This window comes from Podarcis bocagei (assembly GCF_964188305.1).
Source record: "Podarcis bocagei genome assembly, chromosome: 7".
NCBI lineage: Eukaryota > Metazoa > Chordata > Lepidosauria > Squamata > Lacertidae > Podarcis > Podarcis bocagei.
Window position 1 is genome coordinate 79,224,183 of NC_138132.1, and position 15,175 is coordinate 79,239,357.

At 46.2% G+C, this 15,175-nt stretch overlaps 1 protein-coding gene across 4 annotated transcripts in view; it reads left to right on the forward strand.

The window, feature by feature from the left end:
• Positions 1-5,381: 5,381 nt before the first annotated feature.
• The window catches only part of MTOR (mechanistic target of rapamycin kinase), a 99,940-nt gene continuing 90,146 nt past the window's right edge, over positions 5,382-15,175 (forward strand). For all 4 annotated transcript variants that reach the window (XM_081202865.1, XM_081202867.1, XM_081202866.1 and 1 more), the window contains exons 1-7: positions 5,382-5,516; positions 7,446-7,608; positions 9,656-9,764; positions 11,373-11,605; positions 12,319-12,519; positions 12,892-13,026; positions 14,208-14,480. In XM_081202865.1, the coding sequence (XP_081058991.1) occupies positions 7,489-7,608; positions 9,656-9,764; positions 11,373-11,605; positions 12,319-12,519; positions 12,892-13,026; positions 14,208-14,480 (1,071 nt within the window). In that variant the 5' untranslated portion in view covers positions 5,382-5,516; positions 7,446-7,488. The remainder of the gene's footprint in view (positions 5,517-7,445; positions 7,609-9,655; positions 9,765-11,372; positions 11,606-12,318; positions 12,520-12,891; positions 13,027-14,207; positions 14,481-15,175) is intronic.

Below are 15,175 nucleotides of genomic sequence, written 5' to 3' on the forward strand. Positions count from 1 at the left end.
TTCCAGAAGTTGTTGTTCTCTGGCTGGTTCCTGACCGTGGTGAGCTGGTGACGCAGTGGACACAAGGACAACAGCTGCAGCGTGTGAGTGCTGGGTGCTGTGGTTCCTGTTTTCTCTCTCGGTGGTCGTGAGTAGCTGGTTCCGGGTTCCAGGGACATCGCTCTCAAGATGGCCTCACAACCAGTTCAGATGGCTTTTGAGCGTCTGAATGACTCCAATTACTTGCTGTGGTCGGAACGCATGCAGGCAGTGCTGCAGAGGGATCGTCTCTGGCAAGTGGTGAGTAAGTTTCCTACGAAGCCTGATGATGAAGACCTCGATAAAGACCAAAGAGCAAGGGCCACAATTGTCTTGGGGCTGGAAGATTCCCAGTTGCCGTATGTGAGGGGAATCAAGACAGCTAGAGGTGTGTGGCAAGCACTTAAAGAACTCCATGTGCGTGAGACAGCGGTTTCCAAGCTGTTCATTCGCAAGGCATTGTACAAGGCAATGTTACAGCCTGGGGTTACAATGCAGGAACACCTACACAGTTTACAGTTAAAGTTTACTGCGCTACAGGAAAGAGACTGTGCATTAGACCAGCAGGAGAAGGTGGCTATTATTTTGAGTTCTCTCCCGGAAAGCTGGGATAATTTAGTTTTGTCTCTAGAAGGTATGCAGGAGCATGATTTATCAGTCAGTTACGTTACTGGGCGTTTGATTGAAGAATGGCAGAAGAGGGAAGAAAGGTCGGTGGCTGCAGAGGCTTCTACAGGTGGACGGTTTGGAAGGAGTTCTCATGCCGTGCCAGAGGTGAAGCAAAAGCAGCGTACTGGTGAGGAGTCAGCGTTTGCTGTTAGGCGTTGTTTCCGATGTGGGTCTTCAGCGCATCTAAAACGACAATGTCCGGAGTTGGTCAAGTCTCAGTTGCCGGTGCAGGAGCAGAGACGAGATCAGCAGCAGCAGCAGCAGCAGCAGCAGCGTAAAAAGAAATTCTTCAAACGAAAACAGTCGGCTCAGCTGGTGACCGGCGAGGTCAAGATTGCTGATGAGAAACAAGCGGTCTGGGTGGTCGATTCGGGAGCGTCTCGCCACATCGTGAACTCAGATGAATTGTTTGTTTCCAAGAACTCAGCACAGCGCAGCCAGGTGGCTCTAGCAGACGGAAGTACATCCGAAGTGATTTCGGGGGGTGCAGTTTTTGTCCCTTGTCTTCGTGAATGCCTGCAAAATGTACTTTGTGTGCCTTCATTAAGGAGCAATCTGATGTCTGTAGATTGTTTGCTAAAAGCTGGGTTTAAAGTGTATTTTGAAGGAAACAGTTGCATTATTAAGAAGGCTGGTGAGATTTTAGGCACTGCTAAGTCAGAGGGAGGCTTGTTTTGGCTTAAAGCAGGATCTCAAGTTGCAGCAGTAGTCAGTAAATCTCAGCCTGCAGTGAATAACAAAGCTATACATGACAACTGTGTGCACTTATTGCATAGGAAAATGGGGCATGCTTGCTGGAAAAGTGTACTAAAAATGTCTGAATTGGCTGATGGGGGTAATTTAAAGAGTTGTAACAAGTACCTTGATTGTAATGTGTGTAAAAAGGTTAAAACCCACAGAGTCTCTTACCCCAGAAGTGACAGAGTTAGTGAGTCACCGCTACAGCTGGTTCACATGGACGTAATTGGTCCATTTGCTGTAAGCAGGGGTGGATCGCGTTTTTCACTAACAATTGTGGATGACGCCACACGTTACTCCTGGGTTTTTCCCATGAAGAATAAGGGTGACGTGTTCACTAAGTTTAAAGGCTGGGTGGCATCCGTGGAAAGATTTCTGTCTGTTAAACTCAAAAGGATTCAGACAGACAGAGGTGGCGAATTTATGTCAAATGCCTTTAAAGATTGGTTACAAAAGCGGGGCATTGGGCATAGAAAAACGAACGTTTTTTCCCCAGAGGAGAATGGCGTTGCAGAGCGAAAAAACAGATCTTTACAAGATATGATGTTTGCCATGCTTGATGATGCTGATTTACCCATGTCTTATTGGGGGGAGAGCATGCTCACCGCGTGTTATCTCCAAAATAGGCTCTTCCATCAAACAATAGGTACAACCCCGTACTTTAAATTGTTTCAGAAAAAACCTAAAATTGACCACTTGCATGTGTTTGGATCAAAAGCCTGGGTATTAATTCCGAAACAAATGAGAAAGAAGGGAGATCCTAAGACCAAACAGTTAGTGTTTGTGGGTTACCAGGAGCTGGGAAAAGGTTTCCGCTTTGCTGAAGGGACAAATGGCATTGTGATCTCCAGGAATGCCAGTTTTTGTGAACATAGTGGCTGGGAGAGACTACATGCCAATACTGAGGTTTGGTTTGAACCTTCCCAGGAGCTTCATGACTCTGAAGGTAGACACAGGGAGTCAGAGTCTGAGGGGGAGGAAAGTTCAGATAAGAGCTCTCAGGAAAGTGAAGTTAGCCAGAGACCAGTTGCTAAGCAACAAAAGAGAGGTCGTAGTTCTGAGGAGGAAAGTGGGTCAGAAGAAAAATTTTCTCCCAGAAGATCTAAAAGACAAAACAAAGGAGTGCCTCCGGTGCGTTTTTCTCCTGATACTGCAAATGTGTTTAGTGTAATTGCAGAACCCAAGAGTTTTCAGGAGGTGTTAAAGTTACCAAAAGAGGAGGCAGAGCGCTGGAAACAGGCAATGGAGGAAGAGATGTCCTCTCTGAATGAGCACAAGGTTTTTTCACCAGTAGCAGCGCCTGAGGGGGCAAAGGTTGTAGGCTGCAGGTGGGTGTACAAAAGACTTAGGCCCGGTTAGGACATATCTAGGGTTGGAAGTGTGCTGGGCCCAAGATGGCAGCTGCCTAATTAGTCAGCAGAACAAAGTTAAGCAACTACTGACTACATACAGGATGCAGGATTGCAAAGGGGCAGTGGTGCCTATGGATCCAGGTTTCATAAAAACACTTCATACAGATGAGAGTCCTGAATTTGAACACCCTGATGTATATCACTCTGTAATTGGAAGTTTATTGTATATAGCACAGTGGTCCAGACCTGATATTAGCTATGCAGTAGGCATATTAAGTAGATTGGTCTCAAAACCCACACTAAATGCCTGGAAAGGGGTAAAACAAGTTCTGAGGTATCTCAAACAGACAATTGGCTATATGTTACAATTAAATTCTTCAAAGGATGAAATGTTGAGTTGCTACTGTGATAGTGACTGGGGAAATTTGCCAGATAGAAAATCTGTCACAGGACTAGTCATAATGGTCGGTGGAGCTTTAATCAGCTGGCGGTCACGCAAACAAGACGTTGTAAGTGTGTCATCAACGGAATCAGAGTACGCCGCATTGAGTGAATTGTGCAACGAGGTGATTTATTTCAAGCATTTGTTAACAGATTTAAATGTGAATTGTGGAGAACCAGTACAAGTTTACATTGATAATCAGGCTTGTATAACCTTAAGTAAAACAGAGGGTTTCAAATCACGTTCTAAACATATCTCTGTAAAATACCAAAATGTACGTTGCTGTGTACAAGACAATGTAATCACCTGTACTTATGTGTCAAGTGAAGAAAATGTAGCAGATGTGTTAACTAAACCATTGGCAAAGATAAAGAACAAGCGAATGTGCAAGGGTTTAGGTTTGCTGGAAAAATGATCTCCTACATAGGTGTATTTGGTGTTAATTGTTCAGCAGAATCTGTGAGGGGGTGTTCAGTTTCTGTTAATTGGTTCTCGTGGGAAACTTGCAGATTCTAGCTTCACCAATTAACTCAAGCTGGAGTCAATTTACTCTTGGCAGAAAGCCCAGGTCTGCTTGACCTAGAAACTACTCACTCTGATTGGTTAACGAGCAGCACTCAACTCTGTTATCTAGGGATTGCTAGCACAGTTTGGTGTGAGGTGTGTTAGGAGTTAGAAGTGCTGTGTATGGTTATGAGAGAGAGAAAGGAAGGAAGGATTTATTTTGCTTTTATTTGTATGCAGAAACTCTGCTGGTTTTATTTTTCCTTTTAATAAATCCTGTAAATAGTTATTCTGAGTCTAGCTGAGTAGTCATTACTGCCGCAACTAGCTTCTTCACTGTGCAGGAAAACTCTGCTACGTTTGGGCTAAAGCCAGTAGGGCTATGCCTGACACTCCAAAGTTCCATGATATATGTGTGTGTATATATATATGTATATTTTCAATGTATATGCATTGTACAAGAAGCCGAAAGCACCAGCCTGAATGTATATGCATTGTACAAGAAGCCGAAAAGCACCAGCCTGAATGTATATGCATTGTACAAGAAGCCGAAAGCACCAGCCTGAAGATGACGAGTGAGACCTCGTCGAAACGTCGCCTAGACACCCCAACTCTTACACGGGAAGACACCCGAAGACACCAAAACCTGCATTCCTGTACCCGTGAAAATCTAGGAAAGCAAATATGTATATTTGTATATATATATGTGCTTGTATACATATATGTGTGTATACATATGTGTGTGTGTGTGTGTGTGTGTATATAAATATGTGTATATATATATATGTGTGTGTACTGTATGTGTATATATATGTGTGTATATACATATGTGTGTTTGTGTGTATATATATATATATATGTGTGTGTGTGTGTGTGTGTGTGTGTGTGTGTGGAGATAGATGAAAATACACATATATTGCAAAGTAGAATGGAAGCTTTTTGCAACCCTCCCCGGTGCAATGCACCTAGTAATAATCCTATTCTGTATTATTGAGGGATAGGAAAATGTCCGATCTTGTATTGCTGACTGAATTTGGACTGATTTATGTACTGCATTGCACTTTGATTATATATTCACTGCATTGGAAACCTTAGGTTGAAGCAATATATAAATGAAGCATACCATAGGACAAAAATAATTCAACCATTAAAATTTATTTTTTCAATATTAGCTATGAAATTTAAAAATTCCTGCGCAGTGGGGTCCATCAAATTAAGTCTTGTAATTATGGTAGGGAAGGTCAGAGAGTCTTCGGCTCTGTGAAGGCAAAAGAGAGAGCTGCTTCCCACCCCACCCCAACCATAGAGCCTTCAGAAGGCTGAAGCCTTGAACTCTCTATGGTTCATGATAAGCCTGGCGCACGCGCACTTGCGACTACTGCTCGGTCCTGGGCGGAAGCGACTGCGCGACATCCCCACCGTCCCTCTTAACTAGCGTCCTACTGGTCCCTGCGAATGTCAATCTCCCAATTTTTCTCTTCTGATTAGACGGTTTCTCCGTACCTCCCTGAGAGGGCGGGGAAAAGAGGAAGGTGGCTTTCTTTTTATTTATTTTTTAAAGAGGGCGGGGACAACACCCTGTCACTCCCTCCTCTTCTCTATTTCTACTAGCAGGGCCCCTATCCGTCAACAGCTAGGAGGCTTCTGGTTGGTTAGCTTAGCCGGTTAGGGGGCGGTGCTGACACTGAGGGCGGGCGCAGAAGCGGGGAAAGAAGGCGAGCGCTCTGCCGGGCCGCGAAGGAGAGAATGAGGCCGAGAAGGCGGTGAGAGAAGAAGAGGAAGGAAAGGGAAAGGTGACACTCGGGGATATGGGAGGCAAAGGGGTTGGAGGAATTACCTCGGGGTTTGCATTTCAATTTTTACCTCAGGATTTGTGTCTACTCGTGAGTAAACTTCGCCAGTGGAGCTTACTCCCAGTTAGGGCCGTCCGCATCTCAGTTACGTTCCAATTACTGTTTATTGCCTTTTTCCTTATTAATAATACGTTTTAACGTAACAGCTTTTGTGTGTGTGTGTGTGTGTGTAAACACACATATGTATAGGTTCTTAAGAGGTAGTAGCCATATGCATATATATGCATATTTATATACATATACATATATATATATATATATATATATATATATATATACACATACATACACACACACATACACAGTATATACACACGTGTGTGTGTATACACACATGTATGTATATATGTATATATGTATGTGCATGTACACATACATACAGTGATACCTCAGGTACCACTGTGTGTGTGTGTGTGTGTGTGTGTGTGTGTGTACACACACACACACACACACACACACGTGTTTGTATGTATATATGTATATATGCATTTGCATGTATATGTACACACACATACAGTGGTACCTCGGGTTAAGTACTTAATTCGTTCTGGAGGGCTGTTCTTAACCTGAAACTGTTCTTAAACTGAAGCACCACTTTAGCTAATGGGGCCTTCCGCCGCCGGAGCACAATTTCTGTTCTCATCCTGAAGCAAAGTTCTTAACCCGAGGTACAATTTCTGGATTAGCAGAGTCTGTAACCTGAAGCGTATGTAACCCGAGGTACCACTGTACATATATATATAGAGAGAGATTCTTCTAGGTGGTATCCAACTCAATGCTAGTCCTACTCAGAGTAGTCCCATCATAGCTTTATTTTCAGCTGTTCTTTATCCATTAGACAGTCTGGAGTCCCTGTCAGGGTAAAAGGCGGGACTTAAATAAACAACACAACAACAACAAATGATGAGCCTAACTTAGTTGTGCCCATTAATCCAAGTGGGTAGCATCAGATCAGAGACCTGTAACATGATGGACTTGGTCTTGCAAGGGTTGCATCTCTTCGATTAGGCTTCCTGTGAAGGATGGCACTGGCTTTATTGCTTGTCATTGGTATTAGCATTATTATTTAGTCCTTGCTAATTAGAATATGTATATATATATATACACACACACACACACACCTCTATATGTATGTGTGTGCACACACACAGTGGTACCTCGGTTTTCAAGTGTCTCGGAAGCTGAACATTTCGGTTTTGGAATGCCGAAAACCCAGAAGTAAATGCTTCTGTTTTCGGATATGCCTCGGAAGTCTACCGGCTTTCTCTGAGTTTTTCCCCAATTTTCTCCATTGAAATTGCAGACTGCCCTTTGCGCCTCGGTTTTTGAAATGGTAGCGGATCAGTAACCAGTGCAGATCTCTGGGTACAGGTGATATATGCTGACAAAGTCTCACTCTCATCAGCAATCGTCCTGCAGCATTCTGCACTAACTGCAGCTTCCAGATCAAGCGTTGGGGAAGCCTCACATAGCGCTCATTGCAGTAATCCAGTCTAGAAGCAACCAGTGCATGAACTACTTGTGAACTATCCAACAGTGGGCTAAAGAATTCTACTGTTTTATTTATGCTTTGTTGATTTGATATGCTGTAATCCGCTTTGCGATTTTTTTAAAAAATATAAAGTGGTATAGAAATTAAATAAATATTGCAACAGCTTGTTGAAAAAGGAAAAACTTCCATACGTGCTGAAAAGACAATAGAGATGAATGATGTATGCCTCTCTTTTGAAGCTGTCCCATTTTTGCAGAATCTCCAAAGTAAACCGGAAACATAACCCCCATGACAGAGGCTTGGGATGAAGTGACCTGCAGCCTTCTCTTTTTTCACCAGTTCATAATGGCCCCTTTCTGCCATTCTGTCTCCTTAAGGGCCCAGAGGACTTGATGCTCCTCACTCTGACTTGCTGCCACCATGTCGGGGACGGTCATTATCCTTCAGCAGTTTGCTGGTGGCCTCAAGAGCCGAAACGAAGAGGCCAGGGCAAAAGCTGCCAAAGATTTGCAGCATTATGTCACCATGGAGCTCCGTGAGGTGAGTGAGATGGGAGGAGAGCTGGGCAGAGCTCCATATATGTTCTTCCTGGGAGTGGAAGCATGTCCTTGCTGTCAGACTTAGATTGTAATCTTCCTGGGGGCAGATACCTTTCTTTGGATTTTGTTTGACGTGTACATCATGTAAACGGGTGCTGTTTAAATAATACAGTGGTACCTCGCAAGACGAACGCCTCGCAAGACGGAAAACCCGCTAGACGAAAGGTTTTTCCGTTTTGGAGGCGCTTCGCAAAACGAATTTCCCTATGGGCTTCCTTCGCAAGACGAAAGCCCATAGGGAAATCTCCGGGACAGCGGGGAAGCGCAGCGCGTCTTCCCCACTGTCCTCGGACCTCCTCCGAAGGCTGGCGGCGGGCGGAGAGACCTCCTCCCGCCGCCAGCCTTCGTTTCTCCGCTATCCCAGATGGCTTTTGAAGGCAGGCAGGGGGGGGGAGCAAAGACTTTCACCCCCCGCCCGCCTTCAGAAGAGGTCCAGGACCTCTTCTGAAGGCCGGCGGGGGCAAAAGTCTTTGCTCCCCCCTGCCTGCCTTCCCGGGAGAGCGGAGAAACGCAGCGCCTTTCTCCGCTGTCCCGGAGGGCTTTTGAAGGCAGGCGGGGGGGGGAGCATAGACTTTCGCCCCCCGCCCGCCTTCAGAAGAGGTCCAGGACCTCTTCTGAAGGCCGGCAGGGGCAAAAATCTTTGCTCCCCCCTTCCTGCCTTCCCGGGAGAGCGGAGAAACGCAGCGCCTTTCTCCGCTGTCCCGGAGGGCTTTTGAAGGCAGGCAGGGGGGAGCAAAGACTTTCGCACCCCACCCGCCTTCAGAAGAGGTCCTGGACCTCTTCTGAAGGCCAGCGGGGGGCAAAAGTCTTTGTCCCCCCTGCCTGCCTTCCCGGGGGCTTTTAAATCGCCCTGGGACAGCGGAGAAGTCCCCCGCTGTCCCGGGGCTTTTTAAAATGCTGGCAGGTGGCAGTGGAGGCTTTGCTCCCGCCCGCCAGCATTTTAAGATCGCCCCGGACAGCGGAGAAGTCCCCCGCTGTCCCGGGGCTTTTTAAAATGCTGGCGGGCAGCAGCGGAGGCTTCGCTCCCGCCCGCCAGCATTTTAAGATCGCCCCGGACAGCGGAGAAGTCCCTCGCTGCCCCGGGGCTTTTTAAAATGCTGGCGGGCGACAGCCGAGGCATCGCTCCCGCCCGCCAACATTTTAAGATCGCCCCGGACAGCGGAGAAGTCCCCCGCTGTCCCGGGGCTTTTTAAAATGCTGGCGGGCGACAGCGGAGGCATCGCTCCCGCCCGCCAGCATTTTAAGATCGCCCCGGACAGCGGAGAAGTCCCCCGCTGTCCCGGGGTTTTTTAAAATGCTGGCGGGCAACAGCGGAGGCTTCGCTCCCGCCTGCCAGCATTTTAAGATCGCCCCGGACAGCGGAGAAGTCCCCCGCTGTCCCGGGGTTTTTTAAAATGCTGGGGGTGGGAAGAAAAGCCCTTGGTCCCCCCCCAGCCTTCAGAAGAGGTCGGGGGACAGACTGTCCCCGGACCTGGTCTGAAGTCGGTTTCCATAGGAACGCATTAATTGATTTTCAATGCATTCCTATGGGAAACCGTGTTTCGCAAGACGGAAAAATCGCAAGACGACAAAACTTGCGGAACGAATTAATTTCGTCTTGCGAGGCACCACTGTAATTTGACCCACAGGCTATTTAAAAACATTTTCAAATTTCATAGGCAACTGTCCTCCACCAGGCCATTCTGTCCATACCTGAACCCTTTTAATTGGAGAGCCTGGGATTGGACGTGGAACCTCCTGCATGCAAAGCACATGCTGCAATACCCAACTTTGGTTCCTCTCCAACATCCAACACCTTTCCACCAAGGCACAAACGAGAAAGCCTAAGAGATTTCTTTGAGTTAGGATCAGTCATATGTTCTTAACACTTTTTATTCAATTCTTCCTCCCCTGTTCCCCCATACAATTTATAGAGCCTGGAAAAGCCTTTCCTTATTCATGGCCAAGAACTGCTTTTCAAACATTTTTGTTTGTTTTCTCCTGCACAGATGAGCCAAGAGGAATCTACCCGTTTTTACGACCAGCTGAATCATCATATCTTTGAGCTTGTCTCTAGTTCAGATGCAAATGAGAGGAAAGGGGGTATTTTGGCCATAGGTAAGTGCCTGCATATTTTGTCTAACAAAAATCTTGATACCCTAATAGTTCCTTTATTTTTTGCCACATTGGGTTATAGTATATTCATTCTCTCTCTCTCTCTCTCTCTCTCTCTCTCTCACACACACACACACACAAAATTTATAAATAGTTCTTTTGTTTAACAAATAACCCAGTGTAACCCAATGTTTTGACAAGAAAGCCATTCAAAATGCAAAAAGAACAATTAAAAAACATTTAAAAAACAATTATTTTATTCCCGACATTTTAAAAAAGCCTGTGTAACAGCTTGTTCTTCTGCCTTACAGCCTCCCCTTATTCTAGGGGTGGGGAACTGGATGGAGTCTCAAGGGCCAGATAGAGAGACTTGACAGGGGGCACATTTGGCCCTCAGGCCTGATATTCCTCACTCCTGCCTTATACCATGCAGTATTATTATTATTAGCCTCTTTTTCTTTTTTGCAACGTTTAAAGTGGCTTACGGTCCATAAAAACACAACTTCAAACAATATTGTAAATAACTGAAATGCTGTCTCCTCTCCTGCCAGAGTGCCTAAACCTCCAGTTTACCTGGAGAGGGGGTGAGTGAGTGAACCCATTGTCCATTTTTCATCTCCACTTAGCTGGGCCTATTTAGGAAAAAGCTTGTCAAAAAGATGGATATTTGCGTATTGGGAATGGAAACGGCAGAGCAGAGTTCTGTAAGCAGCAGAAGCCTGCAGAATCTGCTGGGCAAGTGGGACCTGCGACTCAGTATATGGCAGCGTCAAATATTCCTGTTTGGGTTCTAGCCAGCCTTTCCTTTCCCAAGATACTCTATTCTGTTCCACTTTCCTAATAGAAGTTCAGCAGCCTTCAGCATGCTAAGCCATCATTAGACTGTTGGTGTGGGTGTGTTCCCTCCATCCTTTGGGTTTTTAAAATCTAAATATTTTTTTCTTTCTTTTCATTTTTTTCCCCCTTCTGCAAACCCCGGGGTTCCCTCAAGCCTGTTGTTACCTCTCTTATGTTTTGCTGTGTAAGAATCTGCTCTTGGAGTTCACTCTTACTGTGCAGGATGATAATTGTATATACCTTACCAATTAAGCCAGGGATGGAGAACCTCAGGGCTGGGGCCAAATGAAGCCCTCTGGGCCTCTCTATCTGGATCTCTGGCCTCTCCCCAGGCCAGAGCGTCCCTCCTCAGACCTACTTCATATCCCCCTGGAATGTTTTTGCCTGGCTGGAATGTGCCCTTGAACTCTGACAGTGCCTCTTGTTTGTCTGGAAGAAGGATAAGGAGTGACATGTGAGTGTGTGTAGTACAGTAGGCTAATGTTTACATTAATTGCTTCGACCCCTTTCGCCTATCCGGCCACAGCATGTGGCCCCTCAGAAGGCTGCCCAGGTGGAAGTGTGGCCCTTGAGCTGATAAAGGTCCCCTGCCTATGAAATACGATTTTCAAAAATGGTGGGTTGTCTTTCTCTAGGGTGGTTTGCGGTATAGGAAGAGGTAGCAGGGATATGTTTAAATTAGTGAATTGTGGGGATATTCGCTTTCTTCCAATGTCTTACCCAGCTATGGCACCTTTGAAACACCCCCTGGCATTTTTCTTTTTTTTCCCCCAGCGAGCCTTATTGGCGTTGAGGGAGGCAATGTCACCCGCATTGGCAGGTTTGCCAATTACCTAAGGAATCTCCTTCCCTCGAATGACCCCGTTGTTATGGAGATGGCCTCCAAGGCCATTGGGCGCCTGGCCATGGCGGGTGACACCTTCACAGCGGAATATGTGGAGTTTGAAGTCAAGCGGGCTCTGGAGTGGCTGGGAGCCGACAGGAATGAAGGACGGAGGCACGCGGCGGTAAGAGTCCATTCATTGGATGCAAACAGCTTGCAGGGCTTTTGAGGATTTCAGGAGTGGTACTTCAAGGGGAGATCCGGAGCTGTGAGCAAATGCCTGAGCCTTAGCCATGTCCTCCGCTGTTTTTCCTTCCTCATCTCAGTGTCTTCCCTACCCACCATACAATTAACCAGTGCAGTTTTGAAACACCAAACTTTGCACCATAACATAAGGCAGGGTTGTCCAGGAAGTTAACTGCTCTAAGGGCATATTGTGCTATGAAACATGTGTTTGGGTTTATACCAGCTTAAGACTCTCTGCTTTCCCCAGATTAACTTTTGGAATTGTAACCTGTTGATGATGCTCAACCCTGCTCAATGGGGGATTCCCACCCCCCAAGCAAGCACCAGATTCAGATATGTTTCTCCTTAGGACCACAGCAGGGGAGGAAACAATTAAACTCTCCATCCACTCCTGTTGTGACCTTGATAATTATTAAACTTCCTCCCCCAGCAGATGCTGTGTGTTAAATGCAGAGCCGCATTTACTGTTGTATCTAGTTTGGCCTCGTGAGTTAGAAGTTGGGTATGAACAAATCTCCACCTTGCTCTTTGTATGAGCTTCAGACAGAAGACATGACCATCATGCGTGTGCCTGCCAGCACTGTTAGTAAGCATCTGATTTCTTGTTTCTGCCTCCTGACTCCTATCGTTTCACTCTTACCTCCCCTCCAGGTCTTGGTTCTGCGAGAGCTGGCAATCAGCGTCCCCACCTTCTTCTTCCAGCAAGTGCAACCGTTTTTTGACAACATCTTTGTGGCCGTGTGGGACCCAAAGCAGGCCATCCGTGAGGGAGCCGTTTCTGCCTTACGAGCCTGCCTCATCCTGACTACCCAGCGAGAGTCAAAAGAGATGCAGAAGCCGCAGTGGTATCGAGTAAGGAGAAAGCTTTTGGGGCTGATGTGGGTGGAAGAAGCTCCTATCTATGCCATACTATTGTAAATAGTGCTCCCCCTCCTCATTTAATCCCCACAACAACCCTGTAAGGTTAGTCTGAGAAGTGGTGACTGACCCAAGATCATCCAATGCCACACTGGCTCTCAGCATTGTAAGCCTTGGCATTCTTGGTGGAAATCTCAGTTCAGCCATAAATCTGCTAGCATGTCTCTCAGCCTCGCTGCCCAACTCTGTGTTAATGAAGATAAAACATTGACTTGCTTGACAGTGTGAAGGAATAAGATACAAGTGTTTGAGCAGTAAGAAAAACAGCTATATAAATGCCAAGTAATAATAATAATGTCATTTTAGCAAACATACGAGGAAGCTGAGAAGGGTTTTGATGAAACTGTGGCCAAGGAGAAGGGTATGAACCGCGATGACCGCATCCATGGGGCCTTGCTCATTCTTAATGAGCTGGTGAGGATCAGCAGCATGGAAGGAGAGGTGAGTTGATAAGGAGGGGGGCACAGCTGGGCTGCACTACTCTGGATGTTGAGCTATGAAACTAGCTCCCATAGGAGGCAGCAATCGTCACCAACTTGTACGGCTTTAAAGGAGGATTAGACAAAATTCATGAGACAATATAGCTATAAGTGACTGCTAGCCTTGCTTCACCTCCACAGTTGGAGTCAGCAATGCTTCAAAGTATTAGTTGCTGGAAACGGCAGGAAGGGAAAGTACTATTGTCTTCAGGTTCTGCTTGTGAGCATCACAGGGATCGGGTTGGCCACTGTGAGAACACAATGCCGGACTTAGATGCACCGCTGGCCTGATCCAGCAGGGTTCTTCTGTCAGCTAGTTTAAGGTTGCTGATTTGAATCAGAGCCCACAAGTATATTGAGGTTGGACTGGTTGGGCCAATGATGACCTTTTAGAGTCAGCTTGCATTGCAAATATTTGTGAGCTGTTACTTGCCTGCAGTGCCCAGGTGCCAACAACCTCTTGAAACTCCTCCTCCTCCTCCTCTACATTAAATGGCAGAAAAGCAACCAAAATATGCCAAGACTGTAAAAGGCCAAAGAAATTATGTGTCCAGATTTTGCATAGAACCCAATGACTCTCTTGAGTGTTCCAGACAATTTAGGAGCATGTTCTCGGGTTGGGTTCATCAACGTTCCCAGGCTTGAGTCCCCATCTTCAATGCTAACCTGAAACAAAGGATCTTGTTTTGATTTTTTAAAATATATCCTTCTCCCCTTACTCTTCTTGCTCATTTTCTTAGGACATAGCTGCACAGCGGATGAACTGGATTTATCTCTGATTCCATCTCCTTTGGGCAGGCATGGCCAAACTTGGCCCTCTAGCTGTTTTGGGACTACACCTCCCATCATCCCTAGCTAACAGGACCAGTGGTCTGGGATGATGGGAATTGAAGTCCCAAAACAGCTGGAGGGCCAAGTTGGGCCGTGCCTGCCTTAGGGGTTCTTGGGAATGATAGTTCTGTGTGTATTTAGTGGAGGAGGCTGCATGGGAGCTCAGGTGTAGACATGTAACTGTAGCCCAAAAAACCTGGAGGGCATCTGGTAAGAGAAGCCCAAGTGGGCTGATGTTCTGTTGCCTTCCATGCTGGGGTGGGTAGCCAGGACAAGCAGCATTAAACATCCTCTTCCTTCCCTTCCCCACAGCGTCTTAGAGAAGAGATGGAGGAGATTACACAGCAGCAGATGGTGCACGACAAATACTGCAAAGACCTGCTGGGCTTTGGGACCAAACCTCGCCACATCACCCCGTTTTCCAGCTTCCAGTCTATACAGCCTCAACAGTCCAATGCCTTGGTGGGGCTACTGGGCTATAGCCCCCACCCAATAATGGGTTTTGGCGCATCACCTGTCCCACCCAAGTCAACCTTGGTAGAAAGTCGGTGCTGCAGAGAACTCATGGAAGAGAAGTTTGACCAGGTGAGTTTGAAACCTCCCCCCCCCCCCATTTTACCCTTCAAACTGCAACAAAACAGGCACAGCTTGAACAGCATCCCTTGGAGTTATGGAATCCCTCTGTTCATCTTTTCACCTGTTGCTGAAGAGAGATCATTTATGCGCCCAGTTCAAAATTTCCCTCTGAACAAACTCTGCAGTTATACTTATTTGTTGATGAGTGCAGCAGTGAATGTGGCTCAGTTCAGCCATTACGGCAATCTGTTCCATGCATGCAACAGACCAACCATGATACCGCACTGCTTTTTCGTCTGCTCAGCTTGTAAGGTCCTTCTTTCTGCGGTGCACCAGCCTCTTAAGGCAGAGCAAAGACCCATAGTATAGTTTGTGAAATCAGACATAACTTCAAGTCAGTGCAGATGGTTTTGTAGATTAACTTCATCCATAGTTTCATATCCCAGCTTATGATCTGACATGGGTTCAAATGTGAAAATCAGTAGTGTTTAAATAAAACATTGTTTTGTGGGTAGATGACAGTCAGAGCTATTTGTTAGAAACCATTGATCAATACAAAAATACAAGGAGCAAAGGACATTTGTTTAGATGAGGTTTGATGGACGGAGAACCTCTCCATACAAACCTTCTATCCTTTCCATCTTGGAAAGGAACAGAGAAGGACTGGAATAACCTCACCATGCTCATTTCAGAGCTACTAGCCA